This window comes from Oncorhynchus mykiss, chromosome 6, assembly GCF_013265735.2.
Source record: "Oncorhynchus mykiss isolate Arlee chromosome 6, USDA_OmykA_1.1, whole genome shotgun sequence".
Lineage (NCBI taxonomy): Eukaryota > Metazoa > Chordata > Actinopteri > Salmoniformes > Salmonidae > Oncorhynchus > Oncorhynchus mykiss.
The window spans coordinates 44,090,876-44,106,173 of record NC_048570.1 but is presented as its reverse complement, the minus strand read 5'-3'; the positions used below and the strand labels follow the sequence as shown (position 1 = coordinate 44,106,173).

The window sequence follows — 15,298 nt, the reverse complement described above, 5'->3', positions numbered from 1 at the left end:
GACTGGCAGCTCCTTGCAGACTGGCAGCTCCGTGCAGACTGGCAGCTCATTGAAGACTGGCAGCTCAGGCTGCTTCATGCAGACTGACAGCTCCTTGCAGACTGGCAGCTCCTTGCAGACTGGCAGCTCCTTGCAGACTGGCAGCTCCTTGCAGACTGGCAGCTCCTTGCAGACTGGCAGCTCTGGCTGCTTCATGCAGACTGACAGCTCTGGCTGCTCCATGCAGACTGACAGCTCTGGCTGCTCCATGCAGACTGACAGCTCTGGCTGCTCCATGCAGACTGACAGCTCTGGCTGCTCCATGCAGACTGACAGCTCTGGCTGCTCCATGCAGACTGACAGCTCTGGCTGCTCCATGCAGGCTGGCAGCTCTGGCTGCTCCATGCAGGCTGGCAGCTCTGGCTTCTCCATGCAGGCTGGCAGCTCTGGCTTCTCCATGCAGGCTGGCAGCTCTGGCTTCTCCATGCAGGCTGGCAGCTCTTGCTTCTCCATGCAGGCTGGCAGCTCTGGCTGCTCTATGCAGGCTGGCAGCTCTGGCTCCGGCAGCGCAGGAGAGGAGAAAGGCTCTGGCTGCGCTAAACAAGCGGGAGACTCCGGCAGCCCAGGAGACGAGAAAGGCTCTGGCTGCGCTAAACAGGCGGGAGACTCCAGCAGCGCAGGAGAGGAGAAAAGCTCTGGCTGCGCTAAACAGGCGGGAGGCTCCGGCAGCACTGTAGAGGAGAAAGGCTCTGGCTGCGGTAAACAGGCGAGGCGCACTGAAGGTCTGGTGCGTGGTGCTGGAACTGGTGGTACTGGATCGAGGACACGCACAGGAAGCCTGGTGCGGGGAGCTGCTTCCGGAGGACTGGAGTGTGGAGGTGGCACAGGATGGGCTAGACCTTGAAGGCGTACTGGAGATCTTGAGAGCAGTGTTGGCACAGGACGTGCAAGGCTAGGGATGTGCACAGGAGGCCTGGTGCGTGAGGCTGGCACCGACTTCACCAGCCGACTAACACGCACCTCAGGACGAGTATGGAGCGCTAACCCAGGTGCCATCAAATCCCCAACACGTTCCGTCGGGCGAATTCCATGCAAAAAGCACCAACACAGCAACTCCCTCATTTCTCTCTCCTCCAATTTCCCCATTAACTCCTTCACAGTCTCTGTTTCGCTCACCTCCAACACCGGCTCTGGTTCTGGTCTCCTCCTTGGCTCCTCACGATAAACAGGGAGAGTTGGCTCAGGTCTGACTCCTGACTCTGCCACACTCTCCCTGAGCCCCCCCCCCCAATACATTTTTGGGGCTGATTCTCAGGCTTCCATCCACTACGCCGTGCTGCCTCCTCATATCTGCGCCTCTCAGCTTTCGCCGCCTCCAGTTCTTCCTTGGGGCGGCGATATTCTCCAGGCTGAGCCCAGGGTCCTTTACCGTCCAGTTCTTCCTCCCATGTCCATTTCTCCTGGTGGTGCAGCCTCTCCCACTGCAGCTGCTGCTGCTCCTGCTGCTGCCTCTGTTGCCTCTCCTGTGGCTCCTGCCTGTTAACACGCTGCTTGGTCCGTTGGTGGTGGGTGATTCTGTAACGGCTTTCATATAGTGAAGGAGAGTCGGACCAAACTGCAGCATGTCGATTGCGATCCATGTTTATTTAAACAAACACTACAAAACAATAAACGAAAAGAAAACAGCCTATACTTGTGTCAACTAACATCAAACAAGGACATCAAGACACTCAGGACAATCACCCACGACCAACTCAAAGAATATGGCTGCCTAAATATGGTTCCCAATCAGAGACAACGATAAACACCTGCCTCTGATTGAGAACCACTCCAGACAGCCATAGACTTTGCTAGATAACCCCACTAGCTACAATCCCAATACATACACACCAAAACCCCAGGACAAAACACACCACAATACAAAAAACCCGATGCCACACCCAATAAAGGAAGAAAAACACAAAATACTTAGACCAGGGCGTGACAATGTGATCAATACATGTTGATGATTTAATTCCTGTGCTGTTTGTAACTAGCCTGGTAGGTTGACTGATATTTTCTGGGTGATTTAAATATTTACTGGCTTTCATCAAGCTACCCACTCAAGAAAAAACTTCAAACTGTAACCAGTGCCTGCAACCTGTTGATATCAAATACATTATCAAGCATTTCACACATGTTATTCAGATACTTACTGTTAGCACTTGGTGGTTTTTGGCAGTTTCCCACAAAAAAATGGGCTTTACGTGAGTCAGATGAACCTGTAGCCATATTACTTCAACAGTATTTAACATGAGATCATCTCGAAGCTTAACAAGAATGTGGTTCTGAATATAAACAGCAACACCTCTACCATTGGCATTTCTATCTTTTCTGTAAATGTTCTAAACTTGTGTTGCTACCACTGTATCATCAAAGGCATTATCTAAGTGAGTTTCAGAGATAGAAATGAATGTCATCTGTTACTAGGAATGTATTTATTTCATGAACCTTGTTCCTTAAGCTACATATGTTAATGTGGCCTATTTTAAGCATGTTTCTTCTGGGATGCTTACTTGTTTTCATTGCTTTACTGGGAAGTTTAGCAGAATTAAATATGCTCATGTTATTTACAGTGGACTTCCTACTAGGGCACACTGCCTCAGTGCTGACAGTATAAATCTGGTTCATAGGAACATGATTACTGCATACAATAGCTATAGGATCAGCAGAGGCATTTAGGGCAGTTATAGGGACATACAGTGCCTTGCGAAAGTATTCGGCCCCCTTGAACTTTGAGGCCTTTTGCCACATTTCAGGCTTCAAACATAAAGATATAAAACTGTATTTTTTTGTGAAGAATCAACAACAAGTGGGACACAATCATGAAGTGGAACGACATTTATTGAATATTTCAAACTTTTTTAACAAATCAAAAACTGAAAAATTGGGCGTGCAAAATTATTCAGCCCCTTTACTTTCAGTGCAGCAAACTCTCTCCAGAAGTTCAGTGAGGATCACTGAATGATCCAATGTTGACCTAAATGACTAATGATGATAAATACAATCCACCTGTGTGTAATCAAGTCTCCGTATAAATGCACCTGCATTGTGATAGTCTCAGAGGTCCGTTAAAAGCGCAGAGAGCATCATGAAGAACAAGGAACACACCAGGCAGGTCCGAGATACTGTTGTGAAGAAGTTTAAAGCCGGATTTGGATACAAAAAGATTTCCCAAGCTTTAAACATCCCAAGGAGCACTGTGCAAGCGATAATATTGAAATGGAAGGAGTATCAGACCACTGCAAATCTACCAAGACCTGGCCGTCCCTCTAAACTTTCAGCTCATACAAGGAGAAGACTGATCAGAGATGCAGCCAAGAGGCCCATTATCACTCTGGATGAACTGCAGAGATCTACAGCTGAGGTGGGAGACTCTGTCCATAGGACAACAATCAGTCGTATATTGCACAAATCTGGCCTTTATGGAAGAGTGGCAAGAAGAAAGCCATTTCTTAAAGATATCCTTAAAAAGTGTTGTTTAAAGTTTGCCACAAGCCACCTGGGAGACACACCAAACATGTGGAAGAAGGTGCTCTGGTCAGATTAAACCAAAATGGAACTTTTTGGCAACAACACAAAACGTTATGTTTGGCGTAAAAGCAACACAACTCACACCATGAACACACCATCCCCGCTGTCAAACATGGTGGTGGCAGCATCATGGTTTGGGCCTGCTTTTCTTCAGCAGGGACAGGGAAGATGGTTAAAATTGATGGGAAGATGGATGGAGCCAAATACAGGACCATTCTGGAAGAAAACCTGATGGAGACCAAAAGACCTGAGACTGGGATGGAGATTTGTCTTCCAACAAGACAATGATCCAAAACATAAAGCAAAATCTACAATGGAATGGTTCAAAAATAAACATATCCAGGTGTTAGAATGGCCAAGTCAAAGTCCAGACCTGAATCCAATCGAGAATCTGTGGAAAGAACTGAAAACTGCTGTTCACAAATGCTCTCCATCCAACCTCACTGAGTTCGAGCTGTTTTGCAAGGAGGAATGGGAAAAAATGACAGTCTCTCGATGTGCAAAACTGATAGAGACATACCGCAAGCGAGTTACAGCTGTAATCGCAGCAAAAGGTGGCGCTACAAAGTATTAACTTAAGGGGGCTGAATAATTTTGCACGCCCAATTTTTCAGTTTTTGATTTGTTAAAAAAGTTTGAAATATCCAATAAATGTCGTTCCACTTCATGATTGTGTCCCACTTGTTGTTGATTCTTCACAAAAAATACAGTTTTATATCTTTATGTTTGAAGCCTGAAATGTGGCAAAAGGTCGCAAAGTTCAATTGGGCCGAATACTTTCGCAAGGCACTGTAAATGAGGTTACTTACATTGTGTCTACCAACTCCCATGGTACAATGTACATTTGCTGAAGCGTTATGGCAACTCAGCATCAGAATGGTAGGGATTAACTGAGCTGGGCTTGGGTCATTGATAAGTCAATGCCTCAACTCAGCCTTATAATGCTGTGAAATGATCCAGGAACCCAAATGATTTTGGTGGATCCCATCCTCCTTATAAAACGTGTTACGTTTCCAAAAGTTATCGAAATTCTAAACAAGAGTTGCACACATTGAGCTTCAATGGTGAAAGAATCCAGCCAAAACTTTCAATGCCATGATTTAGAGAGAGCACAGGGCCAGATATGATGGGTTTTTTATTACTTTCTAGCAGAGTGTCAATCAGCTCTTTAAAATCCAGTTTCAACTGTTTAGAGCTGCCCTTTATAATGTCATTAAAACCCACATGGACTACGATATAATCGATTTCCATGTCCTGAAGTAGTAAATTCAGGAGCAGCTTAGTAATGTGATATTCTCGAACTCCAGGATAGGACATTGTTTTTGCACCAGGAACGGTCACATTTCTTACCATGGAGCTGCCCGAAATCACGGCTGGCGAGAAAGACGAGGAAATCCACCCACTCCCACACGTCACAGGATTCGTAGAACCGCTTATGGATGGGTGAGGCCTCCAACAGAGCGAGAAGCCCGGCTCGATCCAGAGCAGGGATGGAAGGTTGCCAACGTCAACTTCAAAATCGTAGGAGTAGACACTGCGGCCGGCAGGCACAGGTACAACCAGCGACGAAGGTGCAGGAAGATCAGGCTCCAGGACGACGAAACTATTTGTTGTTTGTATCCGCTTATTTCCCCAGTTTCTTACGTAGGCTGGTGACCTGCGTGATCAAGGAAGCCACCTCAAGCCTATAATCCTCGGCAAGCAAGCTATGGACAAGGTATGACAGCAATCCATGCTTTGGTTTTATTTCCCTGACACTGTTTCCAAATGCTAACATTTTAGCATTTGTGGCACAAATCTCCTTCTAGCCACGGTATTGATATTAGCATTTTTCACACATCATGTCCAAATGGTTAGTGCCGATAAATTTGGAAACAGGGCCAAATCCTGTATTGCTGTCCCTAGACTGCTTATAGGGTAAGGAAACCAACATTTTATTTTGGAATTTGGGTGAACTATCCCTTTTTTAGAACTTCATGAAAGACACTTGTGACTTCACTTACTTTAACTGCAAATGCCTGCCTGCCCTATTATTACAAATTTATGAGGACTCCCCTTCAAATTAGTGGATTTGTCTATTTCAGCCACACCTGTTACTGACAGTTGTATAAAATCAAGCACACAGCCATGCAATCTCCATAGACAAACATTGGCAGTAGAATGGCCTGTACTGAAGAGCTAGTGACTTTCAACATGGCACCATCATAGGATGCCACCTTTCCAACAAGTCAGTTCGTAAAATTTCTGCCATGCTAGAGCTGACCCGGTCAACTGTAAGTGTTGTTATTGGAAACCTTTAGGAGCAACAACGGCTCAGCCACAAAGTGGTAGGCCACACAAGCACACAAAATGGGACCACCAAGTGCTGAAGCACGTAATGCATATAAATCGTCTGTCCTCAGTTGCAACACTCGCTACCGAGTTCCAATCTGCTTCTGGAAGTAACGTCAGCACAATAACTGTTCGTCTGGAGTGTCATGAAATGGGTTTCCATGGCTGACCAGCTGCACACAAGCCTAAGATCACCATGCGCCATGCCAAACGTCAGCAGGAGTGGTGTAAAGCTCACCGTCATTGCACTCTGTAGCAGTGGAAACGCATTGTCTGGAGTGATGAATCACGCTTCACCATCTGGCTGTCTGACAGACAAATCTGAGTTTGGCAGATGCCAGGAGAGGGCTACCCGCGAGAATGCATTGTGCCAACTGTAAAGTTGGTGCAGGAGGAATAATGGTCTGGGGCTGCTTTTCATGGTTCGGGTTAGGCCCAGTCATGAGAAATCTTAATGCTACAGCATACAATTATGTCCTAGACATTATGTGCTTCCAACTTTGTGGAAACAGTTTGGGGAAGGACCTTTCCTGCTTCAGCATGACAATGTCCATGTGCACAAAGCGAGGTTCATACAGAAACGGTTTGTTGAGATCGTTGTGGAAGAACTTGACTGGCCTGCAGAGAGTGCTAACCTCAACCCCCATCGAACACCTTTAGGATGAACTGGAACTCCGACTACGAGCCTTGTGGCTGCTCTTGTCCCTGTAGCAATGTTCCAATATCTATTGGAAAGCCTTCCCAGAAGAGTGCAGGATGTTCAAGCAGCGAAGGGTGGACCAACTCCATATTCATATTCATGGTTTTGGAATGAGATGTTCGACAACCAGGTGTTCACATACTTTTGGTCCTGTTGGCATCACATTCAGTGGTTTCTGGTCAACAACCTCAATGGCACACATGGCTGTTCAGTGTTTAACATTTGGTGTGCAATTTAAGGTTTCAGATATAAAATATAAAATTTATTAATTTGAGAGGAGAGGCGCCAGGGGATAAATCATCGGTATGCTATTGTGCCTTGTTGTCATTAATCACAGCTCTCGTTGTTTATGTGATACCAGTGGAGCACGTGTGACGCTACGGGATTTAGTTGCGCGCTGTCTGGAATTCAGGTTGAACGCGTAAAGAAAGATGCACACACAGTTGAGTCGGGGTACGGAGTGTGTGTGGACGGGTGTGTGAGAGAGCTGACTATACACAGGGTCCAGGGCTGCCGTTCACAAGAGTCCCTTACCTGTGCGGAACAAATAGTGAATTGGAGATGAAAAGGCGCCCCCGTGCCAATGACCAAAATAAGGGCGAGCGAGTGCTTAGGCTGAACGCATAGGCTATTTTAGTGAATGTTCTAACGATTCCTGAGACCGTTTTGAGTGAAGGTAAATTTGGACTCTTAATTCCTACTCTGTCAGTCTTTAATTTGTATTTTTGACCTGGATTTGTATCACTGTGTGATTTTTATCACTGAGTGCTCAATGGAAGAAGAAAATAACTTGCATTCAAGAGATCCAACAAGTGGCTGAATTAATATTATTTATTTGCATGAACGACTGGACAAAAACAACGGATTAAGCATCGTTGAATTGTCTCATTTTCTTTGTCTGCCTTTTTTCTATCGCAGTGAGATAAACCGCTTGTCTTTTTTATTTGCATGTTGCGCTGAAAGCTCACTGGCAGTGTGTCTCAGCAGATGGAGTCGCCGTGATGTGTTTAGTTTTGTTCAGCTAATAGCAATTATACGTGTGGCAATATAGGCATGTTTCAAAAGTTGCCAATTAATTCCCTCAACCTAGGCTTGATCCATCTCGCAATGTCTGTAAACATAACTGTCAACTATCCAGATAAATAAAAACGATATACTGTGACAACGTCACGTCTATAAAAAATAATAATAATCTATTAGGCTTCTTAGTGTTCATTTACCAAAGAACGGGGGAGGAATTCACGGATCTTCTCCTGCCTCTCGATCCTGTGGCCAGAGCGGTTCCTTCCTATCCATGGATTTGACCCCCGCACCCTCTTTGAAAGTAAAGTTGTGAACGACTCTCTGAAGAACCACTCATATGAAGACCAGGTCACAGGTGGCAGCCCCAGACCGTCACCGCAGCCATGCCTATCATGCATCCAATCACCTCCAATTTGATGTACCGGGGCATCTGCACTATCCCGGACATGCTCGCCTACCGAGCCCCGGTCAACCTGCCCGAGGACGAGGTTGAAGGTGAGGATGAGACTTTACCTGTTATATAATCAGCTCTGTTTCGGTTACCAGCTCTGATGGTATTCTGTTGCCTAGTCAATATATAATCATGGCTCTTTCCATGTGTGAAAAAATGTCAGGTTAAGGCAGTTGTATTCACTATAGACTAATTGGTGTGGCTCTCAGCGAGCGGTTTGAGTTCATTCAGACGAAGTTGCTGTCAACGTTATCAGATTAAGCACCATGGACAGCGCCACTCAAAGCGTCTGCATTTCAAGCAGTCCCTCGCCTCACCGTGATAACAATGTGTGACTCCGTTTAGACCACCCAACCACTGTAGATTGTCATTCACAGATGTTTCGTTGCTTTTCTACCTTAACTTTGTAATTTAATAAATTATGAAGCTATCAATTAATCAATTAATTTAATCATCAATAAGTGGGATACTTGTGTGTGGTTCGAGCTTCACCTGTTTGCAGGTGAAAGGGGAATTGTGAGAGGAGTGGGAATTGTGAGAGTAGGGAGATGTCCACATATTCAAAAGACAGTGCTACAAGCCTGTCCACTGAGTCCACATATTTTGTTTATTGGTGTTTAATAGTGCCTTATTGTGGACTTGCTTATCAGTGACTGACCAGTACTTGTTCTGGTAAGAAGGCAGTACTAGCATTGATACTGTCTCTCGAACAAAAAGGTTAGAGATGTGTGTTAATGTATGTTTTGCTGCACCCCGGCACACGTTGCCCAATAGCAATAATGTATGTATCCATATAAATAGCACTTGAAATGTAAACCCCTGGCAGACACATAATCTGTATTACACAGAAACCCTGTAGAGGAATCCTCTCAATGAGACAGAACACTCATGCGTACATTGTGACTGAAATCTCACACTGTCGTGGTGGAAATCACCTATTGTATGAAGTTTCAATTTTTTTTTATGTCAAGTGTACAAGTACAGGGAAATAGTACAGTCATTGTTTATTTCAAGGTACAGTATGTATTTCGTTTTGCTCTCTGATCTTTATTAGCCGATAGAACTTGCAGGATATCATGGTAGCCAATGTTTGTGGTAGCCATTATGCCTGAATTTACTGTTACTGTTGCTAGTAACGTTAGTAACGTTAGCACTCAGGTTAGCATGTGGCTAGCTATAGCTAACATTTCCCAACGAGAGCATTTTAGCCAGTTTTCTTATATTTACATTTAATGAATATCATGATGGTAAAGGTTTATCTTGACTTTGTGTAACAGTATGAGAAATGCTGATGTGCTGAACTGTTAATAAGTGATTTAATTCAAGGTTGCTAGTGGTTAGTTAGTAGGGGCAAGCCAGTAGGGGTGTAAAAGTGTCTATGCTAAAAGTCTGCGCGTTGTATAAGTGATACAGTTGAAGTAGGGAAGTTTACATACACCTTATCCAAATACATTTAAACTCAGTTTTTCACAATTCCTGATATTTAATCCAAATAAAAAAATCCCTGTTTTAGGTCAGTTAGGATCACTACTTTATTTTAAGAATGTGAAATATCAGAATAATAGAAAAGAGAATGATTTATTTCAGCTTTTATTTCTTTCATTACATTCTCAATGGGTCAGACGTTTTCAAACACTCAATTAGTATTGGATAGCATTGCCTTTAAATTGCTTAACTTGAGTCAAACATTTCGGGTAGCCTTCCACAAGCTTCCCACTGTCACGATCGTCGTCCTCCTCGTCTGAGGAGGAGTAGTTTGAAGGCTCGGAGGACCAAAATGAGCGTGGTATGTGCTCATCGTGAATTTAATGAACAGAGAACACTTGAACAAACTATACAAAACAATAAACGAGTAACGCCCGTGAAGCTATAATAAGAACTGTGCTCACACAAGCAACTAATATAGACAAATCACCCACAACCCACAATGATAAAACAGGCTACCTAAATATGGTTCCCAATCAGAGACAACGACTAACACCTGCCTCTGATTGAGAACCATATCAGGCCAAACACAGAAACAGACAAACATCCAACATAGAATGCCCACTCAGATCATACCCTGACCAAACAAAACATACAAACATACAAAGCAAACTATGGTCAGAGCGTGACACCCACAATAAGTTGGGCGAATTTTGGCCCATTCCTCCTGACAGAGCTGGTGTAACTGAGTCAGGTTTGTAGGCCTTCTTGCTTGGACACACTTTTTCAGTTCTGCCCACAAATTTTCTATAGGATTGAGGTCAGGGCTTTGTGATGGCCACTCCAATACCTTGACCTCGTTGTCCTTAAGCCATTTTGCCACAACTTTGGAAGTATGCTTGGGGTCATTGTCCATTTGGAAGACCCTTTTGCGAACAAGCTTTAACTTGAGCTTTAACTGATGTCTTGAGATGTTGCTTCAATATATCCACATAATTTTCCTGCCCCATGACGCCATCTATTTTGTGAAGTGCACCAGACAACATGATGCTACCACCCCCAGGCTTCACGGTTGGGATGGTGTTCTTCGGCTTGCAAGCCTCCCCCTTTTTCCTCCAAACATAACAATGGTCATTATTGCCAAACAGTTCTATTTTTGCTTCATCAAACCAGAGGACATTTCTCCAAAAAGTACGATCTTTGTCCCCATATGCAGTTGCAAACCGTAGTCTGGCTTTTTTATGGCAGTTTTGGAGCAGTGGCTTCTTCCTTGCTGAGCAGACTTTCAGGTTAAGTCGATTTAGGACTCATTTTACTGTGGATATAAATATTTTGTACCTGTTTCCTCCAGCATCTTCACAAGGTCCTTTGCTGTTATTCTGGAATTGATTTGCACTTCACACCAAATTACGTTCATCTCTAGGAGATAGAACGCATCTCCTTCCTGAGCGGTATGACGGCTGCGTGGTCCCATGGTGTTTATACTTGCATACTGTTGTTTGTACAGATGAACGTGGTACCTTCAGACATTTGGAAGTTGCTCCCAAGGATGAACCAGACTTGTGGAGGTCTACAATATTTTTCTGAGGTCTTGGCTGATTTATTTAGATTTCCCCATGATGTTAAGCAAAGGCACTGAGTTTGAAGGTAGGCCTTGAAATGCATCCACAGGTACACCTCCAATTGACTCAAATGATGTCAATTAGCCTATCAGAAGCTTCTAAATCCATTACATAATTTTATGGAATTTTCCAAGCTGTTTAAAGGCACAGTCAACGTAGTGTATGTAAACTTCTGACCCATTGTAATTGTGATACAGTGAATTATAAGTGAAATTATCTGTTTGTATACAATTGTTAGAAAAGCTACTTGTGTCATGCACAAAGTAGATGTCCTACCCGATGTCACGCCCTGGTCTTAGTATTTTGTGTTTTCATTATTATTATTTTTGTTCAGGCCAGGGTGTGATATGGGTTATTTATGTGGTGTGTTTTGTCTTGGGTTTTTTTGTAGGTTATGGGATTGTGGTATAGTAGAGTTGTCTAGGTAAGTCTATGGTTGCCTGGAGTGGTTCTCAATCAGAGGCAGGTGTTTATCGTTGTCTCTGATTGGGAACCATATTTAGGCAGCCATATTCTTTGAGTGTTTCGTGGGTGATTGTTCCTGTCTCTGTGTTTGTTTGCACCAGATAGGCTCAGTCACTTTGGTTTTTTCTTTTCACTTGTTTTGGAAGAGAAGAGAACGAGCGCCATTCTCCTTGCGGAGATGGTGCTAAATACATCAACACGGTCGGTCCCTGGGATTGGGCTGGCTAACACGATTAGGTTTGCTTGGAAGGAAAAGGAGATGGAGCCTTTAGGACGGGAATCTTTTGGAAGGATAATATTGATGGGGATTCTAAAGCTGACGGTGAAGGACGTGTTTTGTTTCCAAGGCAACTCGTTGGAGGGAGCATACGACGTGGCACTATATACAGAGGCAAAACACGATGATATCCTGAGAAGGGCAAGAGCAGTGGGAGGTGAGAGGCCGATGTGCCACTACGAAATAACAAGCCTGGCGAAGAATAATTTTAGGGTTGTAACTGTCAACATTTACAACCCTTACGTTAAGGACGAAGAGGTGAGGGCTTTTCTGGGGAGATATATGGATAACGTCTCCTCAGCAAGGCACCTCAAAGACTCCCTTGGGTTTTGGAATGGGAGGAGAGGTTTCCAGGCCCTCCTCAGAGAGGACCCAAAGGGACATGGTGGCTACCTCCATCCTCCTGCTATGTTCTCCCTAGGGGCTGACAGGGGGACGTTGTTTTATGCACGTCAGCCCCCATTTTGCAGACGCTGTATGGCCTACGGTCACATATTCGCCTCATGCAGTACAAGAAAATGCAGATTTTGTGCATCTGAGGATCATGAGGCGAGGGATTGTGACAAGCCTAAGACGTGCCATGGGTGTGGCTCGTCAGCACACCTGTGGTGGGGGTGCCCGGCCCGTCAGCGGTCATATGCGTCTGCGGCTGGGGGGGGAGCAGGGGCGGGGGATGGGGGAAGAAGAGGAGGGGAAGGAAGCACGCCTCATGATCAGAGTACAGGTCCAGAGGGGAAGGCCACAAGGAAGGAGGAGGAGCAAGAAGCGGCGGAAGGAAGAGAGAAGGAAATGGAAGGCACGGGAGTAGGAGAACCAGGAAAAGCGGCGGAAGACGGCAACCGAGTGGAGGAGCATGAGAGAGAAGAAAGCGATGGAGGAGTGGTGGAGAAGGAGACGGTGGAAGAGCAAGTGGACTGGGGGGAATGTGCCCTGGTGGAAGAGATGAGGGGTATGGTGGAGGAGCTGGCGGGGGGGGGGGGGGGTTGGTATCTCTCCACTGCCGTCATCACCAAAGAAGAGAATGAAGAGGAGGGAGCGATTGGCCGACAGTGAGAGGGAGGGGATGGCCAAGAGAGTGATGGGGGTGGGAGAAACCTCTGGGTTGCTGCTGGTTTCCACAGGCTCTCAATATCTGTTGGGTGGGGACACACCTAACAGGACTCAGGACTGGGTACAGGAGGAGGTGGGGAGTTTTTTGTTTGGGGACTCAGCCTCCCCGAATTTTTTCCAATCCAGCTGCAGCACTGGGGAGGGGGAGGATTGTGGGGGTAGACCCAGGGTGCAGGGCACCCCGGAGCCAAACACTATTCCTGCATCCTGGGTTGGTGAGATGGAGGAAGAGGGGGGGATGTTGGGAGTACAGATGGTGTCATCACCGGTAGATATGGAGCAGGGGAGCATCGGGTGAGTCTCCTGTTTTTGTTTTTTTCTGTCTGGGTTTAGAATTTGAGTGTATTACATGTTTTTATTTTATTCTTTCATGGGGTCTGATTTTACTTTTGTTAGTTTAAATGTAAGGGGTTTAAGGGATTGTGTTAAGAGGAAGGCGGTTTTTAGTTATTTGGAGGGTGTGGGGTTTGATTTTTGTTTTTTACAGGAGGTTCACCTGAGGGATGGAGGGGATGTTAATAGGTTTAAGAGGGAGTGGGACAAGGGGGAGTCGGTTTGGGGTGTTAGGGGGGTGCACTCATCGGGGGTAGGGATTTTGTGTGGGCACAGGGAGGTTAAAGTGGAGGATTCTTTTGTGGTAATGCAGGGGAGGGTTATAGGGGTGGATGTCACGATAAGGGATTGTAATTTTAGATTAGTGGTGGTGTATGGACCACAGGTGGTGGCAGACAGGAGGGAGATGGTGGACTGTCTGACGCCCCTGTGTGTCACAAATAGGAAATTAGTGATAGGGGGGGATTTTAATACAGATTTAGGAAGAGGGGGGGATAGCAGTGCAGGCACCATTGCCAGGCTAATGGCTTGCCATGGTCTGGTAGATGGTGGTCTGCACACTACTCCGAAAATGGACGGTCCTACATGGCGCAACTCCAGGGGGGTTGAGCGGAGGCTCGACTATATTTTTGTACCCAGGTCTTTGGGTAAGTTGTCTGGGCGGCTGTTGCCTGTTTTCTTTTTGGATCACGACGGGGTGCTCCTGCAGGTGGGGTCGCCAGTCTGCCTCTTTGGTAGGGGGTACTGGAAGCTAGATCGGGATGTGCTGGAGGAGCAGGCTTTTGTTGACGGGTTTTATGGTTTCTTTTGGAGGCTTGAGGGTCTCCGGTCCATGTGCGGGGGGGTGTTAGAGTGGTGGGAATTAGTTAAGGTGAGGATTAGGGCTTTTATAATAGGGTATTGCAAGAGGAAAAAAAGGGAGGAAAGGAGGGAGGTGGATCGTATCCAAAGGTTAATTGAACTCGAGTACGAGGCAGGCAACCTCGGCGGGTCGTTTGACTGGGAGAGATCCGCAACCCTAAAGGCGCAGCTCAGGGAGTTGCAGGAGCGGAAGGCTCGAGCTTTCCTGGAGCGTGCGCATAGTGGCTTTCTAGAACACAATGAGACTTGTTCTGCTATGTTCTTTAAGTCGGTTAGGGCCAGACAGAGTAGGAAGGTAATGCATGGCGTTAGGGAAGAAAATGGTAGTATAGTTAGAGAACCAGAGGATATGGTCAGGGTGACAACTGATCATTTCCAAGGTTTATTTAAGGAAAGGGAAATAGATGTAGAGCAGGGAAATGTGTTTTTAGAACACTTGTCCAGGCGGTTGCCGGAGGACATTAGAGAAGTGATGGAGGCCCAGATCTCACTAGAAGAGGTTGAGAGCGCTCTTAGGAGGATGGGAAAAGGAAGGTGCCTGGGATAGATGGGCTGCCGGCTGAGTATTATCTCAAGTTTTGGGGTATACTTGGACCAGTGGTCCTCGAAGTCTTGAAGGCCATCCTTGAGACGGGGGTCCCGGGGGGATCAATGGCTGTTGGTGTGCTGTCACTTATATAAGAAGGGGGAAGTAACAGACCTTGGCAACTGGCGGCCGTTGACCATGCTGTGTGTAGATTACAAGCTACTTGCAAAGGTTTTAGCAGACCGGTTGCGCACAGCCCTTCCCTACGTCGTCCATGAGGATCAGACGTGCGGGGTAGAGGGCCGCTCTATTAGATGGAACCTACAGTTAATCAGGGACTCCATCGCTTGGGTTGAAGATAGAGGACTGCCTTTAATGGTAGCAGCGCTAGATCAGGCGAAAGCCTTTGATCGCGTGAATAGATCATTTTTATTCAGAGTGTTAGGTCGATTAGGATTTGGGGAGAAGTTCATAGGATGGATTCGTACATTATATGTCGGAGCGGGGTGCCGAGTTAGTGTAAATAGTCACTTGGGTGACGTTTTTGACCTCTCGTCTGGGGTCAGGCAGGGGTGCCCACTCTCGGCTCTCCTCTTCGTTCTGTACATGGAGCCTCTGGGGG

At 46.0% G+C, this 15,298-nt stretch overlaps 1 protein-coding gene across 1 annotated transcript in view; it reads left to right on the top strand.

Annotated features, from left to right (window-relative positions):
• Window positions 1-7,042: 7,042 nt before the first annotated feature.
• LOC110526006 (calcium-binding protein 7-like) overlaps window positions 7,043-15,298 on the top strand; it is a 54,086-nt gene continuing 45,830 nt past the window's right edge. The window contains exon 1 of the mRNA XM_036980163.1: window positions 7,043-8,101. Within this exon, the coding sequence (XP_036836058.1) occupies window positions 7,990-8,101 (112 nt within the window). The 5' untranslated portion in view covers window positions 7,043-7,989. The remainder of the gene's footprint in view (window positions 8,102-15,298) is intronic.